At 42.7% G+C, this 17,403-nt stretch overlaps 1 protein-coding gene across 1 annotated transcript in view; it reads left to right on the top strand.

The window, feature by feature from the left end:
- BHMT2 (betaine--homocysteine S-methyltransferase 2) overlaps window positions 1–15,436 on the top strand; it is a 20,189-nt gene extending 4,753 nt beyond the window's left edge. The window contains exons 2-8 of the mRNA XM_007976301.3: window positions 3,173–3,305; window positions 5,189–5,280; window positions 6,502–6,693; window positions 8,248–8,395; window positions 8,639–8,821; window positions 9,078–9,306; window positions 13,866–15,436. Of these exons, the coding sequence (XP_007974492.1) occupies window positions 3,173–3,305; window positions 5,189–5,280; window positions 6,502–6,693; window positions 8,248–8,395; window positions 8,639–8,821; window positions 9,078–9,306; window positions 13,866–13,947 (1,059 nt within the window). The 3' untranslated portion in view covers window positions 13,948–15,436. The remainder of the gene's footprint in view (window positions 1–3,172; window positions 3,306–5,188; window positions 5,281–6,501; window positions 6,694–8,247; window positions 8,396–8,638; window positions 8,822–9,077; window positions 9,307–13,865) is intronic.
- The last annotated feature ends 1,967 nt before the right edge of the window (window positions 15,437–17,403 follow it).

Here is a 17,403-nt window from a genome sequence, read left to right as displayed (position 1 = left end):
GTGATTGAGAAATCATTCAAGCCATATTTGACCTCCCATGTTTGGTTCCATACTGTTAACAGGACTGTCCTGGGAGGCTCTGTGGGAGGATCCTCACATGTCTGCTTTAATTTCTGGTTGCTTTTATTAGATCCAGGATTGACCTAGGTAAGGACAAAGACTCCTGTAACCAAGATCAAATTAGCTTCCCTCTTATTCTTTATTGCCTTTATAGCCTTCCAACCTCCTGGAAAAAGATTGAAGACAATAATATATCAAGTAATATGGCCAAAATGTGTTTGAGATCTCTTTGTTCCTTGGTATCCAAGGAAACTTGCTCCTGATACCTTGGGTGGGTCACTTTGTGTGGGGAGTAAGCAAAGGAGAAATAGCAGATGCCAGACACTAGAACAGAAGCAGTTTCTCTCCAAAATCTGTTCCTCCTCCTTCCGTAGGATTAGCGTTGGAGCTGGACACATGGGCATTCACTGATGATACTTCCTGGCTTCCCTTGCAGCAAGGTAGAGCCATGTGACTAAACTCTCACGCAGGAAATGTAAATGTCAATGAGATGAGTCACTTCTAGGTCTGAGCTAAAAACTTTAGGATGAGCCTTGCCACACTTTGTTTCCTCATCGTTGGAGACAGAGTATGAACGTGACTCTGATCAAGTTTCCCCCATACTGAGGAGGACAGTACCCTAGGGCTGGGTTGGCAAATGCTTTCTGTAGAGGGTTAGATAGTAATTATTTTTAGCCTTGGGGGCCATACAGTCTTGGTGGTAACTACTCGACTCTGCTACTGTAGTGGAAAAGTGGCCATTAGACAGTATGTAAATCATTGGGCAGGGTTTTACCTAAGACCATTTTTACAAACACAGGTGATGTGCCAGATTTGGTCTGTGGGCTGTCATGTGCTGACCCCTGCCACAGGGAATGGCAAAGCAATAAGATGAAAGGACTGTGCACTTTGGTGCACACTCCGTAAAAAAGAAGCCCCCCACAAACAGTGGCTTTAAATAAAAGTAGCTTCTTTTTCCTCTGTAAGAGGAAAGCCACTGTTTGTGGGGCCTCTTTTTCACAAGGCTTAGTTTCACCCTACACCGAACATGTAGCCCCGTAAGCTGTCTCTGTACCCTGCTTGATGTCTCCCTTGGATTCAGGAACTGAGGGGGTTTATATTGATTTCACAGAACAGATAAGACTAGTTAGAAGAGGCATCTGAGGCTTTTCTCCCTGATCCAGTCATTGCTTTGTGTCCGGCTATGGGCAGACCTGGAATGAACTGGCCTATTATCAATAAAAGGTTGCATCTTTCACTAATGCAGCCTAGAAAAGAGGGATCAGGATTGCTGTGGGGGTTGGGGGGGTGGTTTGCAGTGGTCAGGGAAGGCATCTCTGAAAAGGTGACACTTGACCAAAGACCTGAAGGCAGTGAGGGGATGACCCTGTAGGCACCTGGGGAGATGTGGTTTAGACCAAGCAAATGGGAAAAGTTCTCTTATGCCCATCGCAGGGTATGCGATGGGGGTGTGGCTCACTTCTTCAGCTCCCCGCAGCTTAAACCCCTAGGGGGAGCATGCAGGTACCCCATGGCAGCGTCTAGGGGTGAATGTTTACAGCTCCCGAAGCCCCAGTGGGCGTGTGTTACAGTGTGCTCTTTCAGCTTCGCTGTCCACTGGCAGCTTGTGTTAATCAGTTCAATTAGACCCTCTGCCTTATTGAAAGGACAGAGGGCTTTCTGTATCCCAGGGTTCTTGCCAATGTACTGGAAAAACTGGATCACACGTGGGCTTGGAGAATGAGTGCAAGGTTTTATTGTGTGGTGGAAGAAGCTCTCAGCAGATGGATGGGGAGCCAGAAGGGGGATGGAGTGGGAAGGTGGGCTTCCCCTGGAGTCAGGCCGCTCAGCAGCTGGGCTTTCCTCTAACCACCCCGGCCGAATTCCGCGTCGTCTGTGTCATTCTGCCGCTGTTGGCCTGCCGAAGTCTGTGTGTTCTTCTGCCAGTGTGTTTCTTTCAATGTCCAGCTGCTTGTGTTTGTGTTTGCTAGGGTCTTGAGGTTTTTATAGGCACAAGATGGAGGTGTGGTGGGCCAGGATGGTCATGGAAAATGCAACATTTGGGCGCAAAAACAGGAGTGCCTATCCTCACCAGGGTCTGTGGGCACAGGCCTGAGGCCTTCCTTTATCAAAAGGAAACTGCATCCCATGGCTAACTGCTCTGAATGGAACCTTTTAAATAAGTTATGAGTGGGCTAAAGAGAAAGGTGGTAAAATAGAAGGAAAAGAGAGTAGGAATTTAGAAGCTAGTCTGACTTTTTACTTAGCTCTGTGATCTTGGGCAAGTCAAACATTCTGAGCCTCAGTTTCCTCATCTATACCTGAGAATAAAAACTGTCTGTCCTGCCTCACCGGCAGAGTTGCTGGGAGTGCCATATGATAATACATGTGTGAACACACTGCATGATTACGAAGCGTTGTGTCCACTCCAGTTCTGTTCAGTGACTGACACGAAGAAAAGGTTTATTTTTCTCACCTAATAAGAGGTCCAGGGGTAGCAGCCCATGGCTGCTGCAGCCACCCAAGGATGTCTTAAGAAATCTGCCTCATGTGGCTGTCGGATGACTGCTGTACTCCCAGGCATTATGTTGGCATTCCAGCCAGGAAGGAGGAAAATAGAAAAGAAGGAAGGGAGTGGGCGTCTATGTCAGGAAAGCAAAACTTTTCCAGAAATCCTCCACCAGCTTCCATATGTGTCTCACTGGCCAGCACTGTGTCACAGGGCTGCTCCCAGAGGCAAGGGAGCCTGGGAGTTTTTTGAAAGTTGGGGGCATTGTCCCCCCACACACAAAAAAGGGGAGAGAATGCACACTAGTTAGACAACTAGCCGTGTTGCCACAAATGCATTGAAAAGCCAAAATAACTATCATGGAATCAGCACTATAATTTGACTCAGATTAAATGTTATTTAAGAATAAATAGTTTCAGCCCTTTCGTTGTACAAAATAGGTACCTGGATTGGCCAAGAAACATAGTATGCTCGATCTTTCTGAAATATTATTAAGCACGTTATTTTAACAAAACTACAACTCTAAGAACATAATACATCTTCACCTAAAATTAGAAATTGCTTTTAGAAAAAAAAAAGAAAAAAGGTAGAGCGGAGCTTAGGTGCTGTTTTTCTGTTCTTCAGGGGATTTTGGAACGCCTGGAGAGTGGGGAGGTTGTGATCGGAGATGGCAGCTTTCTCATTACTCTGGAGAAGAGAGGCTATGTGAAGGCTGGGCGCTGGACTCCAGAGGCAGTGATAGAACACCCAGACGCAGGTTGGTGCCCACATCCCCAAGAGTGTCTACCTCAGTGGTGTTTTATTTAAATCTGATTGAGAGAAGATCAAGAAAAAAATAACAACTGTTTCAAAGGGGTGTTTTGCTTGCTAAAATTGCCAAGATGTGGTGACAATGGCAGTATGAAGGCGGAAGTAATGCAAGAAAATGACCTCTCTCTTCCTTTCTCTCTCTCTCATACACACACCTACAGACATCACACACCCACACGCCCACACACACTCCCACACACGCACCCCAACCCCACATCCACACACACCCCATATACACACCCCCACACACCACAAACACACGTACACACCCACACAACACACACACCCACACACACTCTCATACACACACCTACACACATCACACACCCACACATCCACACGCCCACACACACTCTCATACACACACCCCCACACACACTCACACCCCTAACCCCACATCCACACACCCCATATACACACCCACACACACCACAAACACATGTACACACCCACACGACACACACACACCCACACACACTCTCATACACACACACATCTGCATCTTAATGTATAGGCAGTGCTAAAATAGACATCTTAATATTTGTTCCATGAATATTTACCTTGTAGATACACAGTTTCCTTAAAACAGCAAAGCTGTTCCTGCTTCTGATTCACCCTGCTGACAACGTGCATGGTTAATGTAACAGCGTGTATAGTGAGGGTGATTAATGGCAGTCACAGTGTAACAGAGCACAGCCAGCCAGGTCCCGGGGTTGGGAGGGCAAAGAAGTCAACACAGTTTTATATCATCCTCCTGGCTAGAGGTAAAGAACTGTGATGGGATTAGATAGTTACCTGAAATTAGAACTTTAATTCTCTTCTGACTCTTTTTTGTGTGTGTTTGTTCTCCTAAATTAAAGTGGGAAAATAAAGTCAACGAATGAAATGGGTGAAAGAGAACACTAGCTGAGACTGGAACTTTTGATTCGCTCTGATTTTATGTATATTCGCATAGCGTATCAGATAAACCTAGGATCCTGTCTTGGTTCTTCCACTGACCAGCTGTGTGACCTTGGACAAGTCACTTGACCTCTCCAAGGATCCATATCTTCATCTGTTTCACGAGGGCACAACACGGGCTAGATGTGAGGACTCATGAGTTAACCTGTGTGAAGTGCCCTGCGTATCATCAGTACGATTATGGCCATTATGATTGGTGCATCGGACACCCAGAGTTCTGTGGTAGAGCAGGACCAAGTTTTGTCCCTTTGGTGCTTAACAGGATGTTTTCATCTGGCTCAAGAAGAACTTGTTCTGAATGTTAAAAGACCTTTTTGCTAAACTGGGAAGAAAGTGCTGGAATAACAAGAGAAATGATATGGGAGGAGGGGCGAAAGTGGTGAAGGAGAGGAAGGAATGACTTTCGGATAGCCAGGGAAAACTTCCAGACTGCTCTCTGATGTTCCCCAGCTGCTTGCTGCTGACTCTGATATGGGTTCCACCCACATGCATTCTGCTTTCTATGAGAAGCTCCTCACTTTACTTTGAGGGCTGCCAATGCTGACTATAGTAGACCAGCTATATCCTTCACAACACAGGTATAGAATAAACCTCTCTGGACTAAGAGACCAAGGGATAATTGGCCAATCTGGTCTTAATCTCTGCATGTGACTGCACCAAGTCATTGAGGCCCATCACCAGAACAATACAAGGCTACTCTAAACAGTACATCCTGCCTATGAATTCTACTGACTTTAATCTATAACTTTTTATCACTACTAGGTTTGAACTGAGGTATGATTGGAAGAGATGGGAGTCAGTGAAAATGACAGCTTCTGTAATATTTCTTTGTTCATTTATTTCAATGTTTAAAACCCAACTACTTTGTAGTTCGTCAACTTCACATGGAATTCTTGAGAGCAGGATCAAATGTCATGCAGACTTTCACCTTTTCTGCCAGTGAGGACAATATGGAAAGCAAGGTAAACGGCAATGGCTGGGTGCGGGGAGGGAGTCATCTATTAAGAAATAACCTCTACATGGGAAGCTATGGCATTGATGATGTGTTACTACACTTTATTACAAAAGTCCATATAAGTATCTATGTATTAATTGTCACATAAAGATATATACTAACTAGGCTGGGCACAGTGGCTTACACCTGTAATTCCAGCACTTTGGGAGGCCGAGGTGGACAGACCACTTGAGCCCAGGAGTTCCAGATCAGCCTGGACAACATGGTGAAACCTCATCTCTATTAAAAATGCAAAAATTAGCTGGGCGTGGTGGCAGGTGCCAGTAATCCCAGCTACATGGGAGGCTAAGGCATGAGAATGACTTGAACCTGGGAGATGGAGGTTGCAGTGAGCCGAGATCACACCACTGCGCTCCAGCCTGGGTGACAGAGCGAGACTCCATCTCAGAAAAAAAAGAAATTAATATATACTAAATGAATTAGCTTTCTCTCCCCATTTAGGTAGAGGAGGGGTCAGGACTAGGGGTAAAATAAACCATTGGAAGGGCATGGCTGTCTTCTTGTGTTATTTTTTAGAGAGAAAGCACTTCATAGATGCTCTTTTTACCTTCTCACTTCACATTTTTCTCTTCTGGAGACATGGAGGCCCTAAAAAACACAACACTGGTGTAGAAATGAGAAAGGGTTTAATATCCAGCATTGCCACCTATTGGTTGTGGCTTTGTGTAAGACACCTACCTGCATTGAGCATTGGTTTTCTTTCTGCAAAATGGAGATAACGGTAGTACTTAAGTTCATAGACCTGTTGAGAAGAGTAAGATCAAAGATGTGGACGTGTTGTGAAATATTCTGCAAATGTAAAATGTTACCACGTGTAAATATTAATGCCCATTAATTCATTCAACCAACCAACATGTACTGAGTATCTGTTATAGTCCATTCTCTACATTAGATTCAAAGATGATACAAAGGCATAGACCCTATCTGGAGGCTCAAGGTCAAGTATGGGAGGCAAACAGTTATTAAAATCCAATGTGGTAAGTACAATAATGGAAATATAAGGTCATGGTAACAGAGGAGATTGTACCAACTCTGCTGGTCTTCTCTGCTTGCATTGAAAAGAGTGGCTTACACTCATCTTACTTGTTTATTGTTCCTTTGGTTATCTTTTATATTTTACCTTCAAACTGCTAGGCTCACCATCTGAACTCTTGCTCTCTAACCTCAGTGGGAAGATGTCAATGCTGCTGCCTGTGACCTCGCCAGGGAAGTGGCTGGCAAAGGTGATGCTTTGGTTGCAGGGGGGATCTGCCAGACATCAATATACAAATACCACAAGGATGAAACTAGAATTAAAAAACTTTTTCGACAACAGCTAGAAGTTTTTGCCTGGAAAAATGTTGACTTCTTGATTGCAGAGGTGAGGCTAGTATTAGAGGAAAAGGATTGAGCCTATTTTGCAAGCATAACTGCAGAGTCTTCACATTCCATGAGAGTATTGGACAGCCTTATGCCCTCATTTCTTCCATGTGGGTGGTCAAAGGTTTATTTAAATGCATGGCAGTCAAGGTCAACATTCCCTCATTGGTATGCTAGGTTCTCTTGGAGCCAAAGGACAGACCCAGGGGAGGCCTGACCATAGCCTTTGATCTTCTAAGGTCTGGGTGGCTGCAGAAGCTGACTCGGGGGACTCCACAACCTAGAAGGAAGCATAGGGCACAGTGCATCCGGGAGCACCCTCTCCAGAGTGAGAAGCCAGGCAGGAGGGCACTGCATGTGTGGGCTGGGGACTGAGAGAGCAAGGCCTAGAAGGTGGTGGCTGTCCAGGCTTGTCCACGCCCCACCAATAATGCTCAGCACCCAGTAGTTTCCATAGCCTTCTCCATCCATGTCTTGCTCTTCTTGCCTCTCTGCTTTCACTCAAGCTATGACATGTGAGTTACATTTTGAAGAAAGAATCAGTAAGTATTGGTCATTGATTGGACATGAAGACCCAGAACATTATCTTTCCTCCGCTTCCAAAAAGAAAGTCCTCATTCCCCATTTCTCAACATAACTGCTACTGCCTGGAGTCATGCCTTCAACCCACGACTTTACTCCAAACAAGAGAATATCCCCTGGCCAGGCGCGGTGGCTCACACCTGTAATCCCAGCATGTGTGATGGGATTTGACACCAGATGATTTGATTTCCAGATGGATGATGGCACCACTCTGTTTGTTTAAGAACCCATCTTTTGATTCTCTCTGTCATTGCTCACACTGCTTCTGCAGAATTTGTTTCTAACTCAAGAGGGAAGAAATGGGAAGATTTCTGGCTTTTCTTTAGTTGCCTTAAGGTCAGCTTTTCAGCTGTGGCACTGAAGGGGGTTCCTGGGAAGCACCCCAGAAAATGACACAGGTTTACCAGACAAGATGTCCTGTCTGCCACTAGCAAAGAAAGGGAGTAGCTATCTCTCCCATGCTGTGCCTCAATCTTCTCATCCTGGGAAATAGTATTTCCCTTCCTACTTTATGGAGTACTTATGAATATCTAACTAGAAGCGAATATAAAAGCTCTTCTAAGTATATAACACACGATAAGCTACTCATTGTTTCAGAGATTACCCCAGTTTTATAAGAGATGAATCTAAAATTTATTAGTGAAACTTTTCCTCCTTCAAACTTATGATTTTAAATACTCAGATACTTTGAAAATCTCTGGGTATGTTTTCTTCTTTTTCACTCATGGGCATCATCTCACTGAATCAATGATCCCTGAATGAAAAACTATAAGTTATTGTTATAGGAATGAAAATATTTACTCGGAAAGGTATTCTTTAATCAGTCTTATAGACACACATTCCTTAGCAAGTTTTATTGTATATATGTTTATATTCTATTTGGTAATTTTTATAACTGTTTTGCTATATTTACCTTTACCATTCAAAATCTGCTTTATGTTTGGACCAGTAGAAAAAGTGACATTTCTCTTAGTATTTTGAGCATGTTGAAGAAGCTGTGTGGGCTGTGGAAGTCTTAAAAGAATCCGATAGACCCGTGGCAGTTACCATGTGCATAGGCCCAGAAGGAGACATGCATGATACAACCCCCGGAGAATGTGCCGTGAGGCTGGTGAAGGCAGGTAATTTGGACCCATACAGTGATACACAGCTCAGTTGTTGCTTATGAAATTTAACAAAGTGTGCTTGATACTGTGAGAGCAGTTTGAAAATAAAAGAATTAACTCCAATCAGTTTTCTTATCTGTAAATCGTGGGAGGTGGAGAGGGATAGCTAACCTCTAAGGTACCTACCAACTATTAAAAAATAATAATAAACAAATAAATAAATAAGTAATAAAATGTAAGTGTTATTTCTTCGCACAGGGGCTTCCATCGTTGGCGTGAACTGCCGCTTTGGGCCCGAGACCAGCTTGAAGACGATGGAGCTCATGAAGGAGGGTCTCGAGCGGGCAGGGCTGAAAGCGCACCTCATGGTGCAGCCCCTGGGGTTCCACACGCCCGACTGTGGCAAAGAGGGGTTTGTGGACCTCCCAGAATATCCCTTTGGTAAGCTCAGGTGCATAGTAGAGGTCTCTGTGTTTCTCATTGTGACAAAATCCAAATGGCTATAATAAATGGTGGCTCAGTTTTACAGTAAGAAAGTGCATATGACAAAACATTCAGTGTTAACCAAAAATGAGCTACCAGAAGAATGCATCATCTAAAGTTTACAATTTTTTTAATCGGAAAAACTGCTCATTATAGCATCCATCATTTGAAAATGAGAACAGTAACAGAAATGCTGTTAACTATTGTGATACAGGGCTGGAACCCAGAGTTGCCACCAGATGGGATATTCAAAAATATGCCAGAGAGGCCTACAACCTGGGGGTCCGGTACATTGGCGGGTGCTGTGGATTTGAGCCCTACCACATCAGGGCAATTGCAGAGGAGCTGGCCCCAGAAAGGGGCTTTTTGCCACCAGCTTCAGAAAAACATGGCAGCTGGGGAAGTGGTTTAGACATGCACACCAAACCCTGGATTAGAGCAAGGTAAGCATTTTTAAATTAACATTCTTATTATTTTCCTTTAATCTAATTTTGTTTATTGTTGTAAATGCTATGCATGCACATGGCAAAAAGTATAGAAACGTATAAAGTGAAAAGTAAAAATTATCCCCTTCCTGACACCAGTCCCATTTCCATAATTGTCTTCAGTCCATTCGGGCTGTCAGAACAATACCATAAACTGGGTGGCTCATACACAACAGAAACTTCTTTCTCAGTTCTGGAGGCTGCAAAGTCCAAGATCAAGGTGTCAGCAGATTCAATGTCTGGTGAAGGCCTTATAGATGGTAAAGGCCATCTCTAAGGAAGCAGGCATTCCTTACAGATGATACCTGCTTGCTGTGTTCTTACATGGTAGATGGGGCACCACAGCTCCCTGGGGTCTCTTTTCTTTTATTTTCTTTCTTTTTTTTTGTTTTTGTTTTTGTTTTTGAGACAGCATCTGACTCTGTTGCCCAGGCTGCAGTGCAATGGTGCAATCTTGGTTCACTGCAACCTCTGCCTCCCAGCTTCAAGTAATTCTCCTGCCTCAGCATCCCGAGTAGCTGGGATTACAGGCACCCACCACCACACCCGATTAATTTTTGTATTTTAGTAGGGATGGGGTTCCACCATGTTACCCAGGCTGGTCTCGAACTCCTGACCTCATGATCCACCTGCCTCTGCCTCCCAAAGTGCTGGGATTAGAGTGGGGCCTCTACTAGTCCCATTCATCAGGGCTCCACCGTCATGACCCAATCACCTCCCGGTGGCTCCATCTCCTAATATCATCACATTGGTGACTAGGTTTCAACATGTGCATTGTGGGGGACACGGACGATCAGACCAGGGCACAGAGGAAACCTGCTTGTCATTTGTAGTTTGAAATCTTGTACCTCTATTTCTTTCGTCATCAGTTTTAAGTGGTTATTATTGATAACCCTTTATGAAAGCTGAGGGATTTAAATCAGACAGTCTTCCCCTTTCCCCCATTCTCCTTTTCCCAGTTTTGATTCGTTACACTTTTATTTCTTCTGTTGGATATCATCTTTTTAAGTTAAAATTATATATTTAACCACCTGTTTCTTAGTTCATCAATACAAGGCAGGAATCTCTTGACTCCACTCTCTGTAAAATAAGAATAGATTGCCTTCTGCTTCTTTCCACCTTCCCTCTCTCATCTACCCCTTGTTGTCCCTCAGTTTTACCATACTTTACTATCATCAAGGTTTATAACCATTTTGTTCTATTCTATAGTTATAATTGTCTTTCAAGCATTCTCTGTAGGTTGATCCTAAAAATATAAAATCAGTGAATAACATTTACAATATTATTATAATTGTTACATTAAACAAGCAGGACTCATGAAACATAATTAGAACTCACTTTTATTTTTGTCTCCTTCTATCCTTTTAAACCTACTCAATGAATTCCTTCCTTTGTTCCTATTTGAAAATACTGACATGCTCTAGAACTTCTCTGGGTGCCCTTAGGCAATGGAAAGTTCCATAATCACTTTATTTCACAGATAGTCTCAGTTGAGTAATTAAAAGTGTTTAGGACTGGGCAGTGACTCACACCTGTAATCCTAGCACTTTGGGTGGATCACCTGAGCTCAGCAGTTCAAGACCAGCCTGGCCAACATGGCAAAACCTCATCTCTACTAAAAATACAAAAGTTAGCCTGGCGTGGTGGCAGGAGCCTATAATCCCAGCTACTCGGGAGGCTGAGGCAGGAGAATCACTTGAATCCAGTGGGGTGGAGGCTGCAGTGAGCCAAGACTGCACCACTTCACTCCAGCCCGGGGAATAGAGTGAAACTCCACCTCAAAATGAACAAACAAACAAGCAAAAAAACCCCAAAATAAAAAATAAACAAAAGTGTTCAGGTTCATGGCAAATCAAAACTCAGAGCATGTTTGAAACTTGAAGCTGCTCCCTTTGTCCAGCAACAGCCTTCCACAGACAGGAAACCAGGAGAGGCCAACGTGCTGCTTCTCTTTCTCTGTCTTATGCTCCCAACCCTCCCTTCCCATCTGCTACCCATGGTTTCTGGCCTCCTCAGATTCAAAGAAAGAAGAGAGAGGATGGACAAAGGAGTAAGACTGTTGTTGCTTGCCTGGAACCCTGATAGGAAGCCGGCATGCTTTGAGCCTGGCAGATCTTTGTGAGCATGCTCATGGGTCTTCAGAGGCTTCCACTGGAAACTTTTGTCTGTAATTCTCATGCCACACGCATTTTTCTGACTGTGACTTCCACCTCAGACAGTGGCTTTTTCAACCAGGTCACTCCAGATATTCTCTGATTTGGGGGTCCCATTGTCCTTCCTGGTGATTCTCTTGGGCCAGATTTTAGATAGCTCAGGCTGGCTCTCTTGCTCTCATTAGACTCAAAGCAGCTTTCACCCTTCCTTTCTACAGACAAGCCCCGAGAGTGTGGTCTGACCCCAATTTAACAGCACCCCTTTTGCCCACAAGCAAAGTAGCTGGCCCATTGTTCTCTTGTGGTCTAGATTTTCCAGGGGAGAGTCAGGTGAGTCATCTGGCTGGTTCGTAGCCACCTCCTTTAAACTTCTGCTCAGTGTCTGTCTTGCAACTCCCCTTGATACCTAAAATCCATCATGCCTTGGTGTTTCCAGTCAAACTTCCAATCTAATACTCTGTTGCAGAAATAATAGAAAATTGTTGCATTTAGAAAAACGTTCCCTGTAGAACAAAGTAGTGGTCTGCAGTGTTCTGTGTCCCTTTATCCATGGGACCATGGATAAATCCTGTTTACAAAACTTAAGCTACCTGTTGGAGAATGTTCCAAGCATCAAGGTCAAATGAATTTTCTTCTCTTACATTCCCATGGATATATTGTCCAAATCCATGCCATATTTCAATTGGCTTCATACTTGGTCTGACTTTCTTTGTATAGCTTTTGATTTTCAAGGGATTTCTGATTAACTTCCTTTTTCATTGTTGAAAGAAAAATAACAGGGCTTCACTTTCCCTGAGGTCTTATAATTACTGTTCTGTTATGGATCATTGTATTTCACACACACACTCTCATACTCTCTCTCTCTCCTCTGTCTCTCCATGTAGATAATCTTTTGTGTATGTATGTGTATGTATATATACATGTATATGTGTATATATATATGTATGTATATCTGTTGATATAATTCCATCCCCCTTCCATCTTCTAGAACTAGTCACAATCTCTGCTGTCTTCTCTTTGTTCAGTACTTTTATGTACTTCACCCATTTTGTGCTTATTTATTCATTTCAGTGGGATTGAAAGTCTTCATTTTTGGACTGGAAAAACTTGCCTAATGCAAATTTACTTAGGTTGTAAAAGTAGGCAAGAATCATTTAGCCGAAACTTTCTTCTAGGGGATATGGATATTTACTAGAGAAGATGGTTTGTATATGTGTCATACTTTTTAAAAAGTACTAAATATAATTATAATTAAAAGGTGAGGAAAACATACTTTACTGATGATTAAAACAGTTTAAATAAGTGAGAAGTTTATTTAATTATCATGTGCTAGGAATCCTTAAAATTCATTAGCTATTAGAATTAAAACGTTATTCTATAGACCAAAGCAAGAAGACACCCTTTGTACCCTGACTCCCAAACCTACTGATGTTCACAGAAATTTACGACTACACAATAAACACTAGATTTCTGACATCTTATCATCCAAAAATATCGATTTACTCATTGTTTTGTAAGTGAAGTAGAAAAAATGATAAAAATATATTTATCAGAAAGGGCTGTGACTAGGGACCTTTGTACTCTTCTTCCTTTGTCTAACAAGAAACAAATATCGGTTAAGTAATTTGTATTATTTTCTTAGTTACATTTTGGAGAATTATACTTTGACTCATCACATTAAAAACTGTTCTCATATTCTTCTCATTACATTAAAATATTGATAGAAGGACTCTGTTAGAAATTTCAGAATAAATATAATTCATAAAAGTATATGAAATTTAAGGCTGGGCATGGTGGCTTATGCCTGGAATCCCAGCACTTTGGGAGGCCAAGGCAGACGGATCACTGGAGCTTAGGAGTTTGAGACTAGCCTGGGCATCATGGGGAGACCCTGTCTCTACTAAAAATACAAAAGTTAGCCTGGTGTGGTGGTGCACGCCAGTAGTCCCTGCTACCTGGGGGGCTGAGGCAGAAGAATTGCTTGAATCCAGGAGGTCTAGGCTGCAGTGAGCCAAGATTGTGCCACTGCACTCCAACCTGGGCAACAGAGCAATACCCTGTCTCAAAATAAAAAGTATATGAAATTGAAATACCTTGTCTTTTTCTGAAAGGTGGTATGAAACCTAATGATTGTTATTGAAATGTGAGAAAGGCCCCTGGCATTAATGGATATGGACATAGTTTTCTGTCTGTATGTTATAACAAAAGTTCTGCTTTAGCCTGATTATCCACCAAGTTTTGACTCTGGGGGGTGTGTGTGTGTGTGTGTGGTTATGTACATATGCATACACATATACATATATGACATATTGGACTTATAGGTAAGACTTTTAATTAATTAATTATGTATATATTAAAACACAGGGCTCAAAGGGAGTATTGGGAGAATCTGCTGCCAGCTTCAGGCAGACCTTTCTGTCCTTCGCTGTCAAAGCCGGACGTCTAAGGAGTAGTGAAAGAAAACCCTGAAATAACTGAACGGAAAAAAAGTTGCCCTCAAGCCCGACCTGGAACCCTTCCTCGCCTTCATCCTCACCATGCCCTGCTATCTCCAGCTGCTGAGCAGCTGAGGTGCTGCAGCTCCTTTCCTTCCAGTCCACAAGCATGTACAAATTGAGCTCCTGCTGTGATTAAGCACTGCAACAGACGCTACCAGAGATGCAGAGGAGCGAGAGGCACCTTGTTCTCCAAGAACTTACTGGTCAATAATGCTGCAGTGCATTCCTTTGAAGATCATCAGGAATAGCCAAACTTGTCTTTGAGGGTGAATTTGACACTTTAAAATAATCAGAAGTCACTGAGACCCAAAGCTAGTGAATAATTCAAGTGACTAAGCTAGGTACTTGAGGATGATAGAGCAACACTAAACTAAAGCAATGAGTCTGCTTTTCTTTAATGACTTGTATGATAACTCCAAAGGCAATCCCAAAAGAAAAGATGTAAAGAATGTTTTGAGCAACGGTAGGATTATTGAAATAAATGTATAACTATCCAAAGTGATTACTTTCAAAGATGATTTTTACTTAACGATATGAGGTCCGGCCAGGTGAAGTGACTCACGTCTGTAATCCCAGCACTTTGGGAGGCCGAGGCAGGCGGATCACCTGAGGTCAAGAGTGCAAGACCAGTCTGACCAATATGGTGAAACCCTGTCTCTGCAAAAATACAAAAATTAGCCTGGCATGATGGCAGGTGCCTGTAATCCCAGCTACTCGGGAGGCTGAAGCAGGAGAATCGCTTGAACCTGTGAGGCGGAGGTTGCAGTAAGCTGAGATCGGGCCATTGCACTTCAGCTTGGGTGACAGAGTGAGCCCCCATCTCAAAAAAAAAAAAGATATTAGGTCCTAGAATTTTTAAAATATGTCTTCATAATCTCAGGTAGCTAGGTTATAAACTATTTAAAGACAAGATCACATGATAAGCGTCTCATAATTCTCCTTACTTAGCATTGTGTTAGACATAGTAATAGGTGCACAGTGAAATACTGTTGATTGTTTAAAAATAAGTCAAAATAAACAGTTTTAGAAAACGTTTTCAAAAGTCAGAGTTCAGGCCATGGGCAGGGGCTCATGCCTATAATCCTAGCACTTTGGGAGGCCAGGGTGAGCAGATCACTTGAGGTCAAGAGTTCAAGAGCAGCCTGGCCAACATGGCAAAACCCCACCTCTACTAAATAAAACACAAAAATTATCCAGGCATGGTGGTGCATGCCTGTAATCCCAGCTACTTGGAGGTTAAGGCATGAGAATTGCTTGAACCTGGGAGGTGGAGGTTGCAGTGAGCTGAGATCACCCCACTGCACTCCAGCCTGGGAGACAGAGTTCAAATCTGTTTTGGTCTAATGTTTTCTTATGTTTGTTTTATTTCATGTGTGCCAGTTTCTCTTTTTTCACAACAGTTTATCAATTTGTGGCAATAAAATTAAAAGTGATTTATTTTTTGTAGTGTTTGAATGTCAAAAATGTCATGAACATTCTTTGGAATGATAGTAGCAAATATTTATTACTCACTATGTCCCAGGCTTTGTTCTAAATATGACCTCATATACATATACCCCCCAACAGGGATTCAAAATTAGATAGTGTTTAACACAGTAGTTTACAGGTAAGGAAACTGAAGTCTAATGAGGCTAGGTAATTTGCCTGAGGTCACACAATTAGTAAATGTGAAATTAGTAAGTTTGCATTTGAACCCTTGGGGCTGGCTCTAGAATCCATGCCCTCAGCTACAGCACTACACAGCATCCATCACGCACACAGCTGCTGCTGTTTGTCAAAAATCTATCCAGATTTTTCTGTCGCTGGATTCAAAGTATTTTTTATCAACTTTCCTCATTATGAATTAACTCTTCAAACCTGCCATGACTGTTTCTGTAATGTTGACAACCTGGAATTTATTTGATGTAGCCACGTTCCCCATAATACACAACCCCACCCTGCTGGAAATTAGAAAGTGAATCATTTACCACCATCTCAAGGCCTTTGGGGTCCTTAAGGGTGACTAATCCAAACCAGCAATTAAATACCTGAATATCCTTGCCAGCATCTTCCCCAGGACCATCCAGTCTCTGTTTGGACCCCTTAAATAGTACCTCACTACCTCTCGAGATCACTTACTCCTTTTTAAGAAACACTTCATTCTCTGGAAAGCTATCCATATATTAACTAGAAATCTACTTATTAATGACCCTCACCTGTAGACTTGGAGCACCTATAGAGCAAATTTATGATTTCTTCCATGTAACTCTTTGAAATTTAAAGATAGCTGTATGGCATTCCTGTACTTACTTGTCCTCATTTCCTTCAACCAAAAGGCATAGGCTAAGATGTGCTTTGTCAAACACTACCTGTGTGACATTAGACAGTTACTTAAGCTTTATGTCTTAATTTCCTTATCTGTAAAATGAGGGTAAAATAGAACCATCCTTATTGGGGTGCTCGAGGATTAAATGAGATAAGTTTCTTAGAAACAGTGCATGTCATATAGTAGGCATTCATTGCACATTATATAGTATAATATAATTATGTTGACTTGGTTTCCAATCCCCTCATCCTCATGGTGACTCTCTTCTGGGAACACTCTGGTACCAAAGCCTCTGCTTGTTTATAGTATCTAGTCCTGAACACTACATTCCAGGGGAGGACTGTTCACACAATATCTCCTGCTTGTTTCATAGATTTTGTGGAGAGGGCAGTGCAGGACATCATGAGAATAGCAAGAGTGAAGAAGGTACATCAGGAGGGAGAGCTGTTTCCACGCCGAATCCCTTCCTTGGGTCTGCACCAGCATAAACGAAGGCTTTTATCTAGTTACTGTACACTTTAGGAGTGCTAAACTGTATAGGAGTTTGAGACCAGCCTGGGTAACATGGCAAAACTCTGTCTCTACAAGAAATACAAAAATTAGCTGTGCATGGTGGTGCATGCCTATAGTCTCAGCTATTCAGGAGGCTGAGGCTTGAGCCCAGGAGGTTGAAGCTGCAGTGAGCTGTGATCACACCACTGCACTCCAGCCTGGGTGACAGAGCAAGACCTTGTCTCAAAAAAAAAAAAAAAAAAAAAGGATACATTTTACTATATAAAATCTTTAAATGTATGAACACTCACACAAAAATACTCTAAACAAAGGCAAAGGCAAATAGGAAAAGCATGTAACAGAGGTCAGCAACCACTCTTCCAGTAAAGGGGTTTTGAGCTGCTTTCATTCAAACCTCCCCCAGTCCATGCAGATGTTATGAGGGGAGTTCACCTATGTGACTGGCATTCAGAACCCCACTCCACTCCATTTTCTTGGGCTTACGGGTGTTATGAGAGGGCAGTGTACCCAGCTGGGACCAAGCAAAGCCTTGGGGTCAGCATTAGCATCATCACCCTCAGCCGTGTTGATGGTCACTATTTCAGGT

This window comes from Chlorocebus sabaeus, chromosome 4, assembly GCF_047675955.1.
Source record: "Chlorocebus sabaeus isolate Y175 chromosome 4, mChlSab1.0.hap1, whole genome shotgun sequence".
NCBI lineage: Eukaryota > Metazoa > Chordata > Mammalia > Primates > Cercopithecidae > Chlorocebus > Chlorocebus sabaeus.
Note: the sequence above shows the minus strand (reverse complement) of the source record. Positions and strands in the feature narration are given on the sequence as shown.